General features: G+C 36.1%; 1 protein-coding gene across 3 annotated transcripts in view; it reads right to left on the minus strand.

The window, feature by feature from the left end:
* Window positions 1–10,522: 10,522 nt before the first annotated feature.
* LOC125650488 (sacsin-like) overlaps window positions 10,523–12,565 on the minus strand; it is a 39,886-nt gene continuing 37,843 nt past the window's right edge. For all 3 annotated transcript variants that reach the window (XM_048878847.2, XM_048878850.2, XM_048878848.2), the window contains one exon: window positions 10,523–12,031. In XM_048878847.2, the coding sequence (XP_048734804.2) occupies window positions 11,765–12,031 (267 nt within the window). In that variant the 3' untranslated portion in view covers window positions 10,523–11,764. The remainder of the gene's footprint in view (window positions 12,032–12,565) is intronic.

Raw genomic sequence — 12,565 nt, forward strand, 5'->3', positions numbered from 1 at the left:
TGTTCCAACCAATCGTTAAACGAGTGATGTTAGAATATATTTAGGAAGTTGTACATATCGTACTTGTCCAAATGCACTGAATAATTTATTGGATGTCATCGGGAGTGCCTGATTTATTTGGTTCTCAAACGTGAAAAAAAAAATTATTGCTATAACACGTACTGAGAAAAGAAATTTTCAAAATGCAGTTAAAATTCTTCAAGATAAAGTTTTGACTTGCATTTCTTACAAATTAAAGTACGCTAGCTGAAGTCCGTATCTGGTTGTTTATGTACTAAGACCTGGAAGTACGCTAGCTGAAGTCCGTATCTGGTTGTTTATGTACTAAGACCTGGAAGTTTTACACAGTGTGGGAAGTGCTCCAGAACACTCGTCTGTGGTTCAAATCATTATCAAAAACGTTTTACAGAGTAATTCTGTTTATAACATTGAACAATTCACAATGCGATCCATTCATTGTTTTTATAGTTTCTATTTTTCATTCATCCGTCTGTCACAGTTTCTAGAAATATCATTGAAACTCCCCTTTCCCATGGGGATCCGGATTAGAATAGGCCCTCAGTAACCCTTGCTTGTCGTAAATGACGAATGGCACCACAAAAACGGAGTCCCCGTGTCAGAACAGGTGTGACACGATAAAGATCCCTCCCTGTTTTGCAAAGGTCGTAAGCACCGAGCATAGACCTAAATTTTACAGCCCTTCGCCGGCAATGGTGACGTCTCTGAATAAGTGAAAAATCCTCGAGTGGAACAACCAACCAACCAATCTTTTATTTATATGAAAACCAGTAAAAGTGCTTTATGATCCTTAGCTCAAGAGCACTAGCCAAGTGGACTGCACTCGTGTTTTGCTCAAAGCAGGCAAAACAGAACAAGTTTGAGAATAGAAAATGTCATTTATTTAGTAAATGACGAAAAGTATATACAGTACAGGGGGTCATTAAAACCAAGTAAAAATTAAGATCATATGCTGCAAATGACTAGATGACCCCCTGTTACATACATCTATAAAATTAACATTGAGAAGAGAACATATATACACAAAATAAAAACATCCGATAGGGGGTCTAACAAGATGACCCCCTATTACATACACCTATGTAAAAAGACTAGCATAAAAATATTGCCTGCCCACAAAAAAGGGTGGGTAGCAACAAGAAATCAAGGCCATGTCAGTTATAACGTAAATGGCTAAAATGATAACAGTACATGGAGGTAGAAGGGGTGGACGGTGGGTACCAAAAAAAATGCTGCTCTGAACTAGCGTGGCTCCTGGTACATAGAAAACAAACAGACAATGACCACGTGACAAATATGTTACCTTTGATTGGATGAAATACAGCAAGTAAGGAGAAGGATAAAATTAAATCGAAAACAGCCATAACTCCACCCAGACATAACAACAGGTCAGGGTAAAGTGAGAGACAAATACCTCGCATGTCACATAAAAGTTATTATTTACAATAATCACTGATTTATGATCCTTAGCTCAGGAGCACTAGCCAAGTGGACTGCACTCGTGTTTTGCTCAAAGCAGGCAAAACAGAACAAGTTTGAGAATAGAAAATGTCATTTATTTAGTAAATGACGAAAAGTATATACAGTACAGGGGGTCATTAAAACCAAGTAAAAATTAAGATCATATGCTGCAAATGACTAGATGACCCCCTGTTACATACATCTATAAAATCACTGATTTCTGTACATAATTCGGTACATTTGTTCTAGATGCGCAGTAAGATTATGTAAGAAGTTCCAAATAGAGGGAATGTAAAATATTGAATTTTCATGAATATTTGTCATTAGAAGTTGTATTTCTGTGACAGACTGGAATTTTTATGAATATTTGTCATTAGAAGTTGTATTTCTGTGACAGACTGGAATTTTTATGAATATTTGTCATTAGAAGTTTTATTTCTGTGACAGATTGGTTGTGTAAATACTGCAGGTAAGCAACATATTTTTTCATGCATAAACATTTTCCAGAGAGAGAGAGAGAGAGATTGAATATTGTTTAACGTCCCTCTCAAAAATATTTCACTCATATGGAGACGTCACCATTGCCGGTGAAGGGCTGCAAAAGTTAGGCCTATGCTCGGTGCTTATGGCCTTTGAGCAGGGAGGGATCTTTATCGTGCCACACCTGCTGTGACACGGGACCTCGGTTTTTGCGGTCTCATCCGAAGGATCGCCCCATTTAGTCGCCTTTTACGAAAAGCAAGGGGTACTGAGGACCTATTCTAACCCGGATCCCCTCGGGACTCCAGAGTGATAGATAATTTCAAGTAAAATACGTGTACTAAGTTGTAACATTATTGTTTTCAATAAGATTGCAAAATCTTAATAAAAACAAGAATATGGTATTGCTCTTATCGTGATTTTGCAATGTTAGTTTTCTTTTGAAAGCCGCGGCCAAATACATGCATCAATTCTATCCCTAATGTCTAAATGGACCAACAGTTCTCGCTTTATTTTAACGGCATTATCTACATAGATACTTCTCATCAATTTTCATTCATACTGTAATCCAAGAAGGCGTTAATCAAAGATTTTGTTTAAAAATGAAATCAAAGAAGAATCAAGTATTAGTGTTTCTTTCAATTTGATTTCTGTTTTTAACATTCATGTATATTGCATTCTTAATAAACCTGGTGCTGCTACACATGTAATGACGGAGGTGCTTAGATGCCCTTTTTTTTTTTAAAACAAGAGGTGCGTACGTCTAGACGGTCACCAGAATACGATACAACAGAAAAACCTTATTCTAATAAAAATGTACGTGTTTGCCCAACTCTTTATTTTGTATTCCTTGTGGGATTTATGAGATTGATCATTGTAACAGTTCATTATTTTCGCCGTTCATGTTGATGGGGGTCCTTTGAAAGACAAATGAAATAGATAAGCAGATTTTCTTATCAATTATCAAAAACATACTTCGAATTTCAAATTGTATATTGTAAATATAAAATGCAAAAATAACCAATCATAGTATCAACATCAAGATATGTAAAAATCACATAATTATGCATTAAAAATCGAATCATGCGTTTGCATGTAAACTTCAGAAAGACCCCCCCCCCCCCCTCCAAAACCATATGTTGAATTTTCACATCAGAAATTTATAATTATATCTTTCCCAATGTATTTGCAAATTCATCAAGATGATTTTCTATATATTTGGATATAGACTATATTAGATAGACTAGATTCTAACAACACCCGAAATCTGTTGTATACAAGTCAAGTAACAAGTTACTAGTGGAAAGAGAGTCTAAGGCCCAGGTTAATTTCACGTAAAATTTTCTTATTTAATGTCTGCATGTCTTGGGAATTATACGGAGTTTCGGGATGAACTTGTGAACTTTGGTATTAATGTAGGTTGATTACGTATGAATCTATCAGAATATGCAGTAGAATTTTATACCATTTGGTTTATGGTTTTATTTTATCGGTGCTCCTAGGTACCCTCTACACGCATTTAGAGTTGTACGTCATTACTCTGTGATAGTAAATTTGAACCCAAGCGATTGATATACATGCATACATGTGATTGTCTGTGTTTGGAACAGGAAGTCGCCTCTTATTCTAAACCTTTGCTGTATAACTTTATTTATGATCCTTAGCTCAAACGCACTAGCCAAGTGGACTGCACTCGTTGTTTGAGAATAGAAATTGTCATTTATTTAGTAAATGACGAAAAGTATATGCAGTACAGGGGGTCATTAAAACCAAGTAAAAATTAAGATCATATGCTGCAAATTACTAGATGGCCCCCTGTTACATACATCTATAAAATTAACATTGAGAAAGAGAACATATATACACAAAATAAAAACATTCGATAGGGGGTCTAACAAGATGACCCCCTATTGGATACACATGTATGTACAATGTAAAAAGACATTATTTTTATCTACACGTGATAAAACATTGCTAAATAGTTCATGATATTTGTCCTCTTGTATAGATGAATATTCTACTAAATTATGTTTTAGTTCCAATTGAAAAAGGTATGGTTTTGATCGATGTAATTAATATTGAATTGCAGTTACTTGTAAATACACCGGTTTAGTAATTTTCTTATTCCATAGAGCATCGCGTTTGTGGGGCTCATTGTACGAGTTTGGGTTAAACTATTTTAGAATCCTAAATCACAAACTCTGATATGTGAACCACTGCTATTTACGACCTCTGACGTATCAAAGTCCAACAGCTCGTAGTACTCGGCATGATAATTGAACCCGACAGTTAGCATCCGTCTTTTTTAAAAGTTCACGAACAACATCCTTGTGCTCATCTACTGATGTTCATATACGTCCTCCCCACACAAGAAATCAGAGTGCAGATTGTGCACCTGGAAGTAGAACTTATGAAACATTTAAAGAAAGAAAGAAAAAATAATCAGAAATGCATATCAAAGTAATCCCGATGTGGGTTTTTTTCCCATCGATTTATTTTCACTAAATTTGCACAGTTGGTTCAATAGTTAAATTTACATATTCATTTACATGTATCTACTATATAGATATATGCTGAGGCTCGGGTGTGTTATGTAAATAAATAAATGTTTATTCGGTATATATACATACATGCCAAGGATAACACCTGAAAGCCCGAAAGCTTATTTCCAAGGGGAATCCATAGATGCACAAATGTTAAATGTTGGCGCTGGGGGGGGGGGGGGGGGCATTGTGTGGAAGGAAATCGGAGTACCCAAAGGAAACCCATGTGTCCGAGCGGGCGACCACCATACCCTCTCACTTACAACCGCTGCCGATCACAGATACCAAAGTCGGGTCGTAGCGGTGAGAGCGAGAACGCTACCCGGACACCCTGGTAATGTAGTATGTCTTAACCTTCAACCCCTTCTAATTAACGATGAATCGCCCATATATAGTGTTAGAATAATGATGGCCGTTTTATAATGCTAATGAGAATTAAAGTTTATCTTCTTGATAGATGAAAAAGGGAAGATAACGAGAACTTATCACTCCTAAATACAATAAAGAATATACAGGGGTTAGAATTCCCCGTTGACCGGTAAAAATACGGAATGAATTGAAAAAAATCCATACCTCTGTTCCATATGATGCTGTTTACATATTTCTGTACTGAAATTGAGTTTTGAAAATACATGTAGGATTATATGTTTTAGTGGACGTTTTCTATTATGTCTGTTATGTAAAGGCGTGATGCGGCTCACTCAAAAGTCTCAAAGTCCCTTGCAATATATCCATGCGAGCTGTGTCTGGTGACTTGGGAGGTTGTTTGTGATATAATTTCAACCCCACCCCCCAAAAAAGACCCCAGTCATGATTTACATGATACAAAGTATTGCATAGATATAAAGAATTTCAATGATTAAGATTTTTTTCCTTATCAAGACGGGTATTTCGTTGCAAAAAACAATCAAAAGGCAATTAGAGGATTGTGGACCAGCTGTAGTTGGAGAAGTTTTGTTGCATGTAACAATTAACTTAATCGTTATGAAGAAATTTTTGTGATAAAAAGATTTTTACAAATAGAATTTTAGCTGTTTGTCAAAGTCGGACAGATGTCATGGTAATGGATAGACTACCCTAAAGTGTGTTTATTTGTTGTCCCCCTTCATTCAAGTCTGACACTGACGTGACCTAACTCTGAAAACAGGGACAAACATCTTTTAAATCTTTGCGCAATTTAATTTTTCTTGAAAGGATGATGTGATTTTCTTTCATCAACCAATGGATTAACCTGACGTGGATTTTACTAGCATATCATTCACATTCATATAAGATCTATCTGTACTACACAAGTAGCATAATGTTTCTAAAAATGAGGGGAATCACCCTATCATATTGACCCTTTGTCTTTACCTGTTCATAAAAGTCTTAGAGCACAACCTAAACATTATCAATCTCAGATAGAAATAAACCCACCATATCTAAATCTAAACAAAAGTAAAAATCTATAAATACGTGTAATCTGGTTTTTCATTGGGGAAAAAGTACTTATCATTGTTTATTGACAGTCATCTAAGCTCATCTGACGTGTAGCGTACCCGGGGATATTTGTCTTCTTTCCATAAAGTACACATGTTGTAGACTGCATTTTATCATGACCGAAGCAGGTAAAACGTTTCATGTTACCTTCATGTCACCAAATAACTGGCACCAATAAATCACTTGACAATTGATGAAAAATTATTACTTTCATTCACACAGAAATTCCACCACCCCGTGTTTAGCCTCGAATGTATCGAAGTTGAAGCTAGTCTGATACAGTATTTTAGCATATTTACATACAACACTGTCAATTTCATAATTGGCGAAACTATCGCTTCTTTGAAATGTTATACAATTATTGACATTTTTAATTCAATACGAAGGGGTCAGTACATATTGTTCCTCTCAGTTATTTACATCGTCGGAAACCCACAGTTGATTACGCTTCATTCCTCTCTCTATCACTCTGATGGAGAGAGGAACGAAGCGTAATCAACCGTGGGTTTCCGACGATGAGTTATTTAAAGCATTTAATTAATGATGTCAAAAATTATTTTAGTGAATAATTTAAGAAAAAATTAGAAATCGGCTACTATTCGCTATTTCACATAATTATTAAAACAATACTTAAACATAAAAAATAGATTTTTGACTTGGAAAATGAATTCGAAGTAACACAAATCTGAAGTATTACAACAAATAAACAAGAAATATATGACTTCGCCCAGGAGAGATAATTCTTATATATATATCGATCTCGACAGAAAATAGGAATTTTAAAGTGACGCCTATCATATGTTAATTGTCTTATATTGAGAATGCTTTATGAGATTTAGCATGTATTTCTACTTTTTTTGATAACACTGGATATTGGATCAAAATATATGACGGAAAAATAACATTTGATCCCAATCATGACAGTATTTTTCAAAAGGATTTTTCTCTACATGTCATGAACTATAAAACAACTACCAAGAACATGGAAAATGTTTAATACTCAATTCACCTCATTGACTCACCTCTCAGTGCAAAACACTTCTTCATAAATAAGTGGAGTAAGTGTGCATCCACAGTACAAACTCAATCAAATATGACCAATCGATGTATTCCTGTAGTTACTTATGAACTACTAGAGCTTACGAAACGATACCCGGTCGACAATTAAGAGCTCTCACTGTCACAGTCGTGAACGCCATGTATAAGTCATTTGTGGCACTTCAGCCTCTACATGAGTGAAACATTCTTGAATGGACGTAAAACAACATACATGTACAACCAAAACTGATGGGCCATCTTTGTTGACAGCTAGAATGCAAGACCTTTTCGAAAGTAATCAGAGACGCGCGTTTTCATTGGACGACCAAAAACTGATAACCAGTCGTATGAATTTGGGAATTCCAAATTTATTTCATGATTGCTCAAATATCTTTAAAATAGTTGAAATCTCCATCCCTACACTATGAAAGGTGAAGATAACGAACGGTGATCAATCTCATAACTCCTATAAGCAATACAAAATAGATAGCTGGGCAAACACGGACCCCTGTACACACCAGAGGTGGGATCAGGTGCCTAGGAGGAGTAAGCATCCCCTGTCGAACGGTCACAACCGCCGTGAACCCTACATCCATATCAGGTAAACGGAGTTATCCGTAGTCAAAATCAGTGTCACTATATATATTCTTGTTGCACACGTCAAGATGCATTACATATTCTGTTAAGTGCCCTGGGACCATTTCCACCCCCTCATTTAATACTTCCTCAAATATCTTTAAAAAATCCCGTGAAATTCGGGTTAGAATAGGTCCTCAGTACCCTTTGCTTGTAAGAGGCGACTGAATGGGGTGGTCATTCGGATGAGACTGAGGTACCGTGTCACAGCAGGTGTGGCACGATAAAGATCCTTCCCTCCTCAAAGGCCACAAGCGCAGAGCATGTGATTAAATTTTGCAGCCCTTCACCGGCAATGGTGACGTCTCCATATGAGTTAAAAACGTATCGAGAGGGACGTTAAACAATATACAATCAATCAATCAATCTTTAAAACAGTTGAGATCTTCACCCATAAACCATATAATTCTTAATGCACATGTCAAGATACAATGAGTATTCTGTTGCGCAAGTACCCTGGCGTCATTCCCACCCCCTCATTTCACCCTTGCTTAAATATCTTTAAAATAGTTGAGATCCCCACCACTACATCATATATACTCTTGCTGTACATATCTTTATAACAATTGAGATCCATAAAACCATATATATTCTTAATGCACATGTCAAAACGTAATGATTATTCTCCTCGAGTGTTCACCAAGTGCCTTTGTGTCTCCCACACCCCCTCATTCCATGTTTCCTCAAATATATATTCAAAATAAATAAGATCCTCACCCCTATAGCATATAATTTCTTGCTGCATATGCCAAGATGCATTGAATATTGTTTTGGGCACGTGCCCTTAGGTCATCCCAAACTCTATTTCATAATTTGTGAAATATATTTAAAACAATTCAGGCCCTAAAACGTAAACCATATATATTTCTGTTGCACACATCAAGATGCATTGAGACTTCTGATGGGAAATTCCCTCGGGGTCATCTCAATTGTCATACTTTTTTAATTGTTCAAATACCTTTAAAATGGTTGCGATCCCAACCCTTAAAGCAAATATATGCTTGTTGCACATGACACAATGGGTACCTGTAAAGTGCGAAACGAAATCTACCGAAATGAAATCTACCGAAACGAAACGAAACCCACCGAAACGAAACCTACCGAAACGAAACAGATTGTATAATCGAACACTTTTAATTATAATAATTAAAAATGGTATCTTAGGCCCCTGTTAAAGTTTACACATATAAATAAAATTCGCCTCCCCTTTGATGTAGGCTTCGGCTTGACTGATACAAAGTTTTAAAAGTTGGAAAGGGGGGGGGGGGGGGTAAGCACAAAGTACATAAATATCATGTGCAATTAGCTTCGGATCCATAAATTTCAGAACGGAAGGTTACAGTCTCACAGGTCAGAGGTCTGGAGAAACACACTAAACGAGGGATGGGGTCGTCGGCGTTGGATCCGCTTTTGGACATAAATACATGTTTCAGTATTTTTATTCTAAAGACAAATATATGTATACATGTGGATATTGTGTATTTGTATGTAGTATATCAAACGGTGGATTCTGAATATGCCCTCCCGTTCTCTTTGTGATTTCTGCTTAAAATTCCCTCGTTTTTAAGCCTTTTCAGTTTACAAAATGCCGACCTCCTCCTAATATCATTGCATCAAAAAAATTCCGTTTTCCGTCCCGTTTTCAATTCCCCGTCTTAGCAACACCCCAAATGTATAGAGTTTTTCCATTATTGAAAGTACTCGCACCTCAGCAGTTAGAGATAAAATAAGAGGTTAGGAGCTCTTCCTGCTTTCAATTTTTTCAGACACGAGCTTCTTCAAACAATGTATCTATGCCCAAAGGCGGATTCAACGTCGGCGATCCCACCCCTCGTATAATGTGTTTCCCCAGATCTCTGAGACTGTAACCCTCGGTTCTGAAATTTATGGATCCAAAACTAATTGTACATGGTATTTAATCAACTACGGATATGTACTTTGTGCTTACCCTCCCCCCCTTCCAACTTTTAAAACTTTGTAACAGTCAAGCCGAAAGCCTACATCAAAGGGGAGGCGAATGTTATATGTGGTAACTTTCACAGGGGCCTAAGATACCATTTTTAATTATTATAATTAAAAGAGTTCGGTTATACAATCTGTTTCGTTTCGTTAGGTTTCGTTTCGGTAGATTTCGTTTCGCACTTTACAGGTACCCATGACACAATGTACTGAGCACCAGGTTTTTGTTCGTTGTTTTCCACCCTATCTTACCCTCAAGGTGAAAAAGAAAATTCCAAAAACTTATTGCACATCTAAAGAGCACCACCAATCTTCACCCTAAAGATGATTTGGCTACTGAGTTCTGGGAACCAGGGTTTGTTTTAGAAAAAAAACCGTTTTCGACCCTCATTTGGGCAGCAGAATATATATGTGTTTCAGAATACATCTGTATTTATAAATTTGTCAGTGGGGTAAACACAAGCTACACATCAGAGTAAACGACTTTCACGCAGGCTGAGCAAAGCTGCAAAATTTCGAACTTGATGCCGTCACCAACGCGATGCAAATCCCCACAAACACATCATGATATTACTTATAGGGTTTGTTGCCGACTGTCTACAGAACTTTTTTGGGTTGTAGAAGGCGAGGCGAAGTCGATTTCTGTAGGCAGTCAGTAAAAAACCTAACAAGTGGTTCGTTTTGTCAAGGATCGATCTTATGTTCTATATTTAAAGAGATGTAAGACAGAAACACAATTACACTGTACAAAGACGTTCCGGACGCCGTGTTATCGTCTGGATTAGACGGGAATCACGTGACGCATTTTATCTCCTAATAGAGCGTCAATCTAACCCGAGGCAAAACAGGCACTGGACCATGTACCCCCCTTTCCTGACACATGACGTAAATGAAGAAAATGAAATACGTTACAATTAGTAGTATTTATTATGGTTCAAAATTACTTAACATAATTACTCAAAACTTGAATATTAGGAATAACTGTCAGCATTTGTGCAAGAATGACCAAATGTTCCAATGAACTGACCATCCCCACCCCACCTTAAAACTGGAATTATTCCTTAACACTAAACAGCCCCCCCCCCCCTTAAATCAAAATATTAAACATCAATCAATGAATGATTCAAAGCATTGACTGGAAATATTAGTAAGAAAATGTGCACAATAAAATCATTATGATAAACACTGACATATGTATATATACACAGATATATTCTATGAAATGGAAGTTTTACATGTAAATTTAAAAGATTTTCAGTTAATTCATAGCATTATTCGGATTCTTTAAACAGCAATGCAATTATCCAATATGCACATATTTATGAATATACATTGCTTTTTTCATGAAATGTACTGCATGTACATTTAACGTAGATTTATTTCTGTATGTACTGAAAGCGCATGTATAATAAAGCACAACGTACAGAACAAAACTTACACTTCTTCAAATACCTTTATAACAGATGGTTATCAATTATTATAATAACCCATGCATGAAACATCTACATCCCTTGTAGTACACTCTAAAACATTTTCAAAAATATGAATGTGACAAATAGATGGTATCTGATGACTACGAATTATATGTACACTTCAATGATAATCATCAAGTAAAAAAATGAAATACGATTCAGAAAAATAACAACAGAATTGCTCGACATATATTATTTCATAACGTTATAGATTAATATGAATTCAAAGCGTATCGTGTAATTTGTACACAATATTAATGCATCAATTCGCGATACAGTAATTCAATCATTTTCTTGGTCAGATAAAGGATGACAACAATTGCCACTGCACCTATAACTGTAAAACATAAAAAGAAAGATATAACTAAAGATAATTTTTATCAGCAACAAAAGAAAAGACAGACAACAATTGGGAATACAAGTTACACTATATACAGTAGATGGGTACTACAAAAATAAAGCTGGCATGATACATAATCCAATCATTACACATTATAAAACATAATAACATTGAGATGAAAGAAACAAATACACTTTTCTTAAACAAGATAGGAGTTTCGTTCATTGAAGTTTAAAGTGTAATACGTTCCACATGATTTTATGATATAACATTATATATAAAATCCATCTCTACAAGCAGCACTGAATTGACCACATTCCTTTTCCAAAGTGTTTTTGTTAAATAAGTTCGTCAACCCTGTCAACGATCGCAGAGGCCAACTCTATTGCCTTCTCCGCATTCTCTCTTGTGTAGGCATTGCATGGTTTGTGTCTGTTTTCGGGGTATCGCATCCTCCGAGTGCTACTGGTAACGTCCTGGAGCTCCATTGCCGGTCGTTTCAGATCCTCTGGACAACAGCGAACTAAATCGTAGAGGTTTTCCGAAGTTAAAACTTTTCCTGCATCATCATAATATTGCCATCCTTTTAATGCCTTTTCTGCTGCCTGATTGACGTAAAATAGAAGAAATGTAAAAGTGAACTACTATCCAAGAAAAACCATTTTAGGGGCTCCGCATCAAATAAGTAAAACAGTTTATCATCGTTTCTGTCTGCCCATTACACTTCTACTAATGAAAAAGACGAAGACAACGAACAGTGATCAATTTCATAAACTCTATTACGAATACAAAATTAAGGGGAAAAACACAAAATCTTAAGACTATTGTCAACGAGGGACTCCAGAATCTTTTTAATATCAACTTCAGGGTACTTCTGCGTAGAATCAGAATGGTGTCTAACAGAGTAATTTTTTGAATGACTGTTCATAAGATATGAATATTGGCTGTACAAACAGCATTCAGCCGAGTGATAGCTTGCATTTGTAAATTAGATCATTATGACGACCATGAGCTAAACAAGACTGAATAAAATGAAAATCATACATAACCAGCACGCTGACGATAAGTCCTATGTGATATATAATCATGAGATTTTTTTAATCTCTCCGAGACAAAGCAATCACTCGATCGTCAAATGT

Source organism: Ostrea edulis, chromosome 5 (genome assembly GCF_947568905.1).
Source record: "Ostrea edulis chromosome 5, xbOstEdul1.1, whole genome shotgun sequence".
NCBI lineage: Eukaryota > Metazoa > Mollusca > Bivalvia > Ostreida > Ostreidae > Ostrea > Ostrea edulis.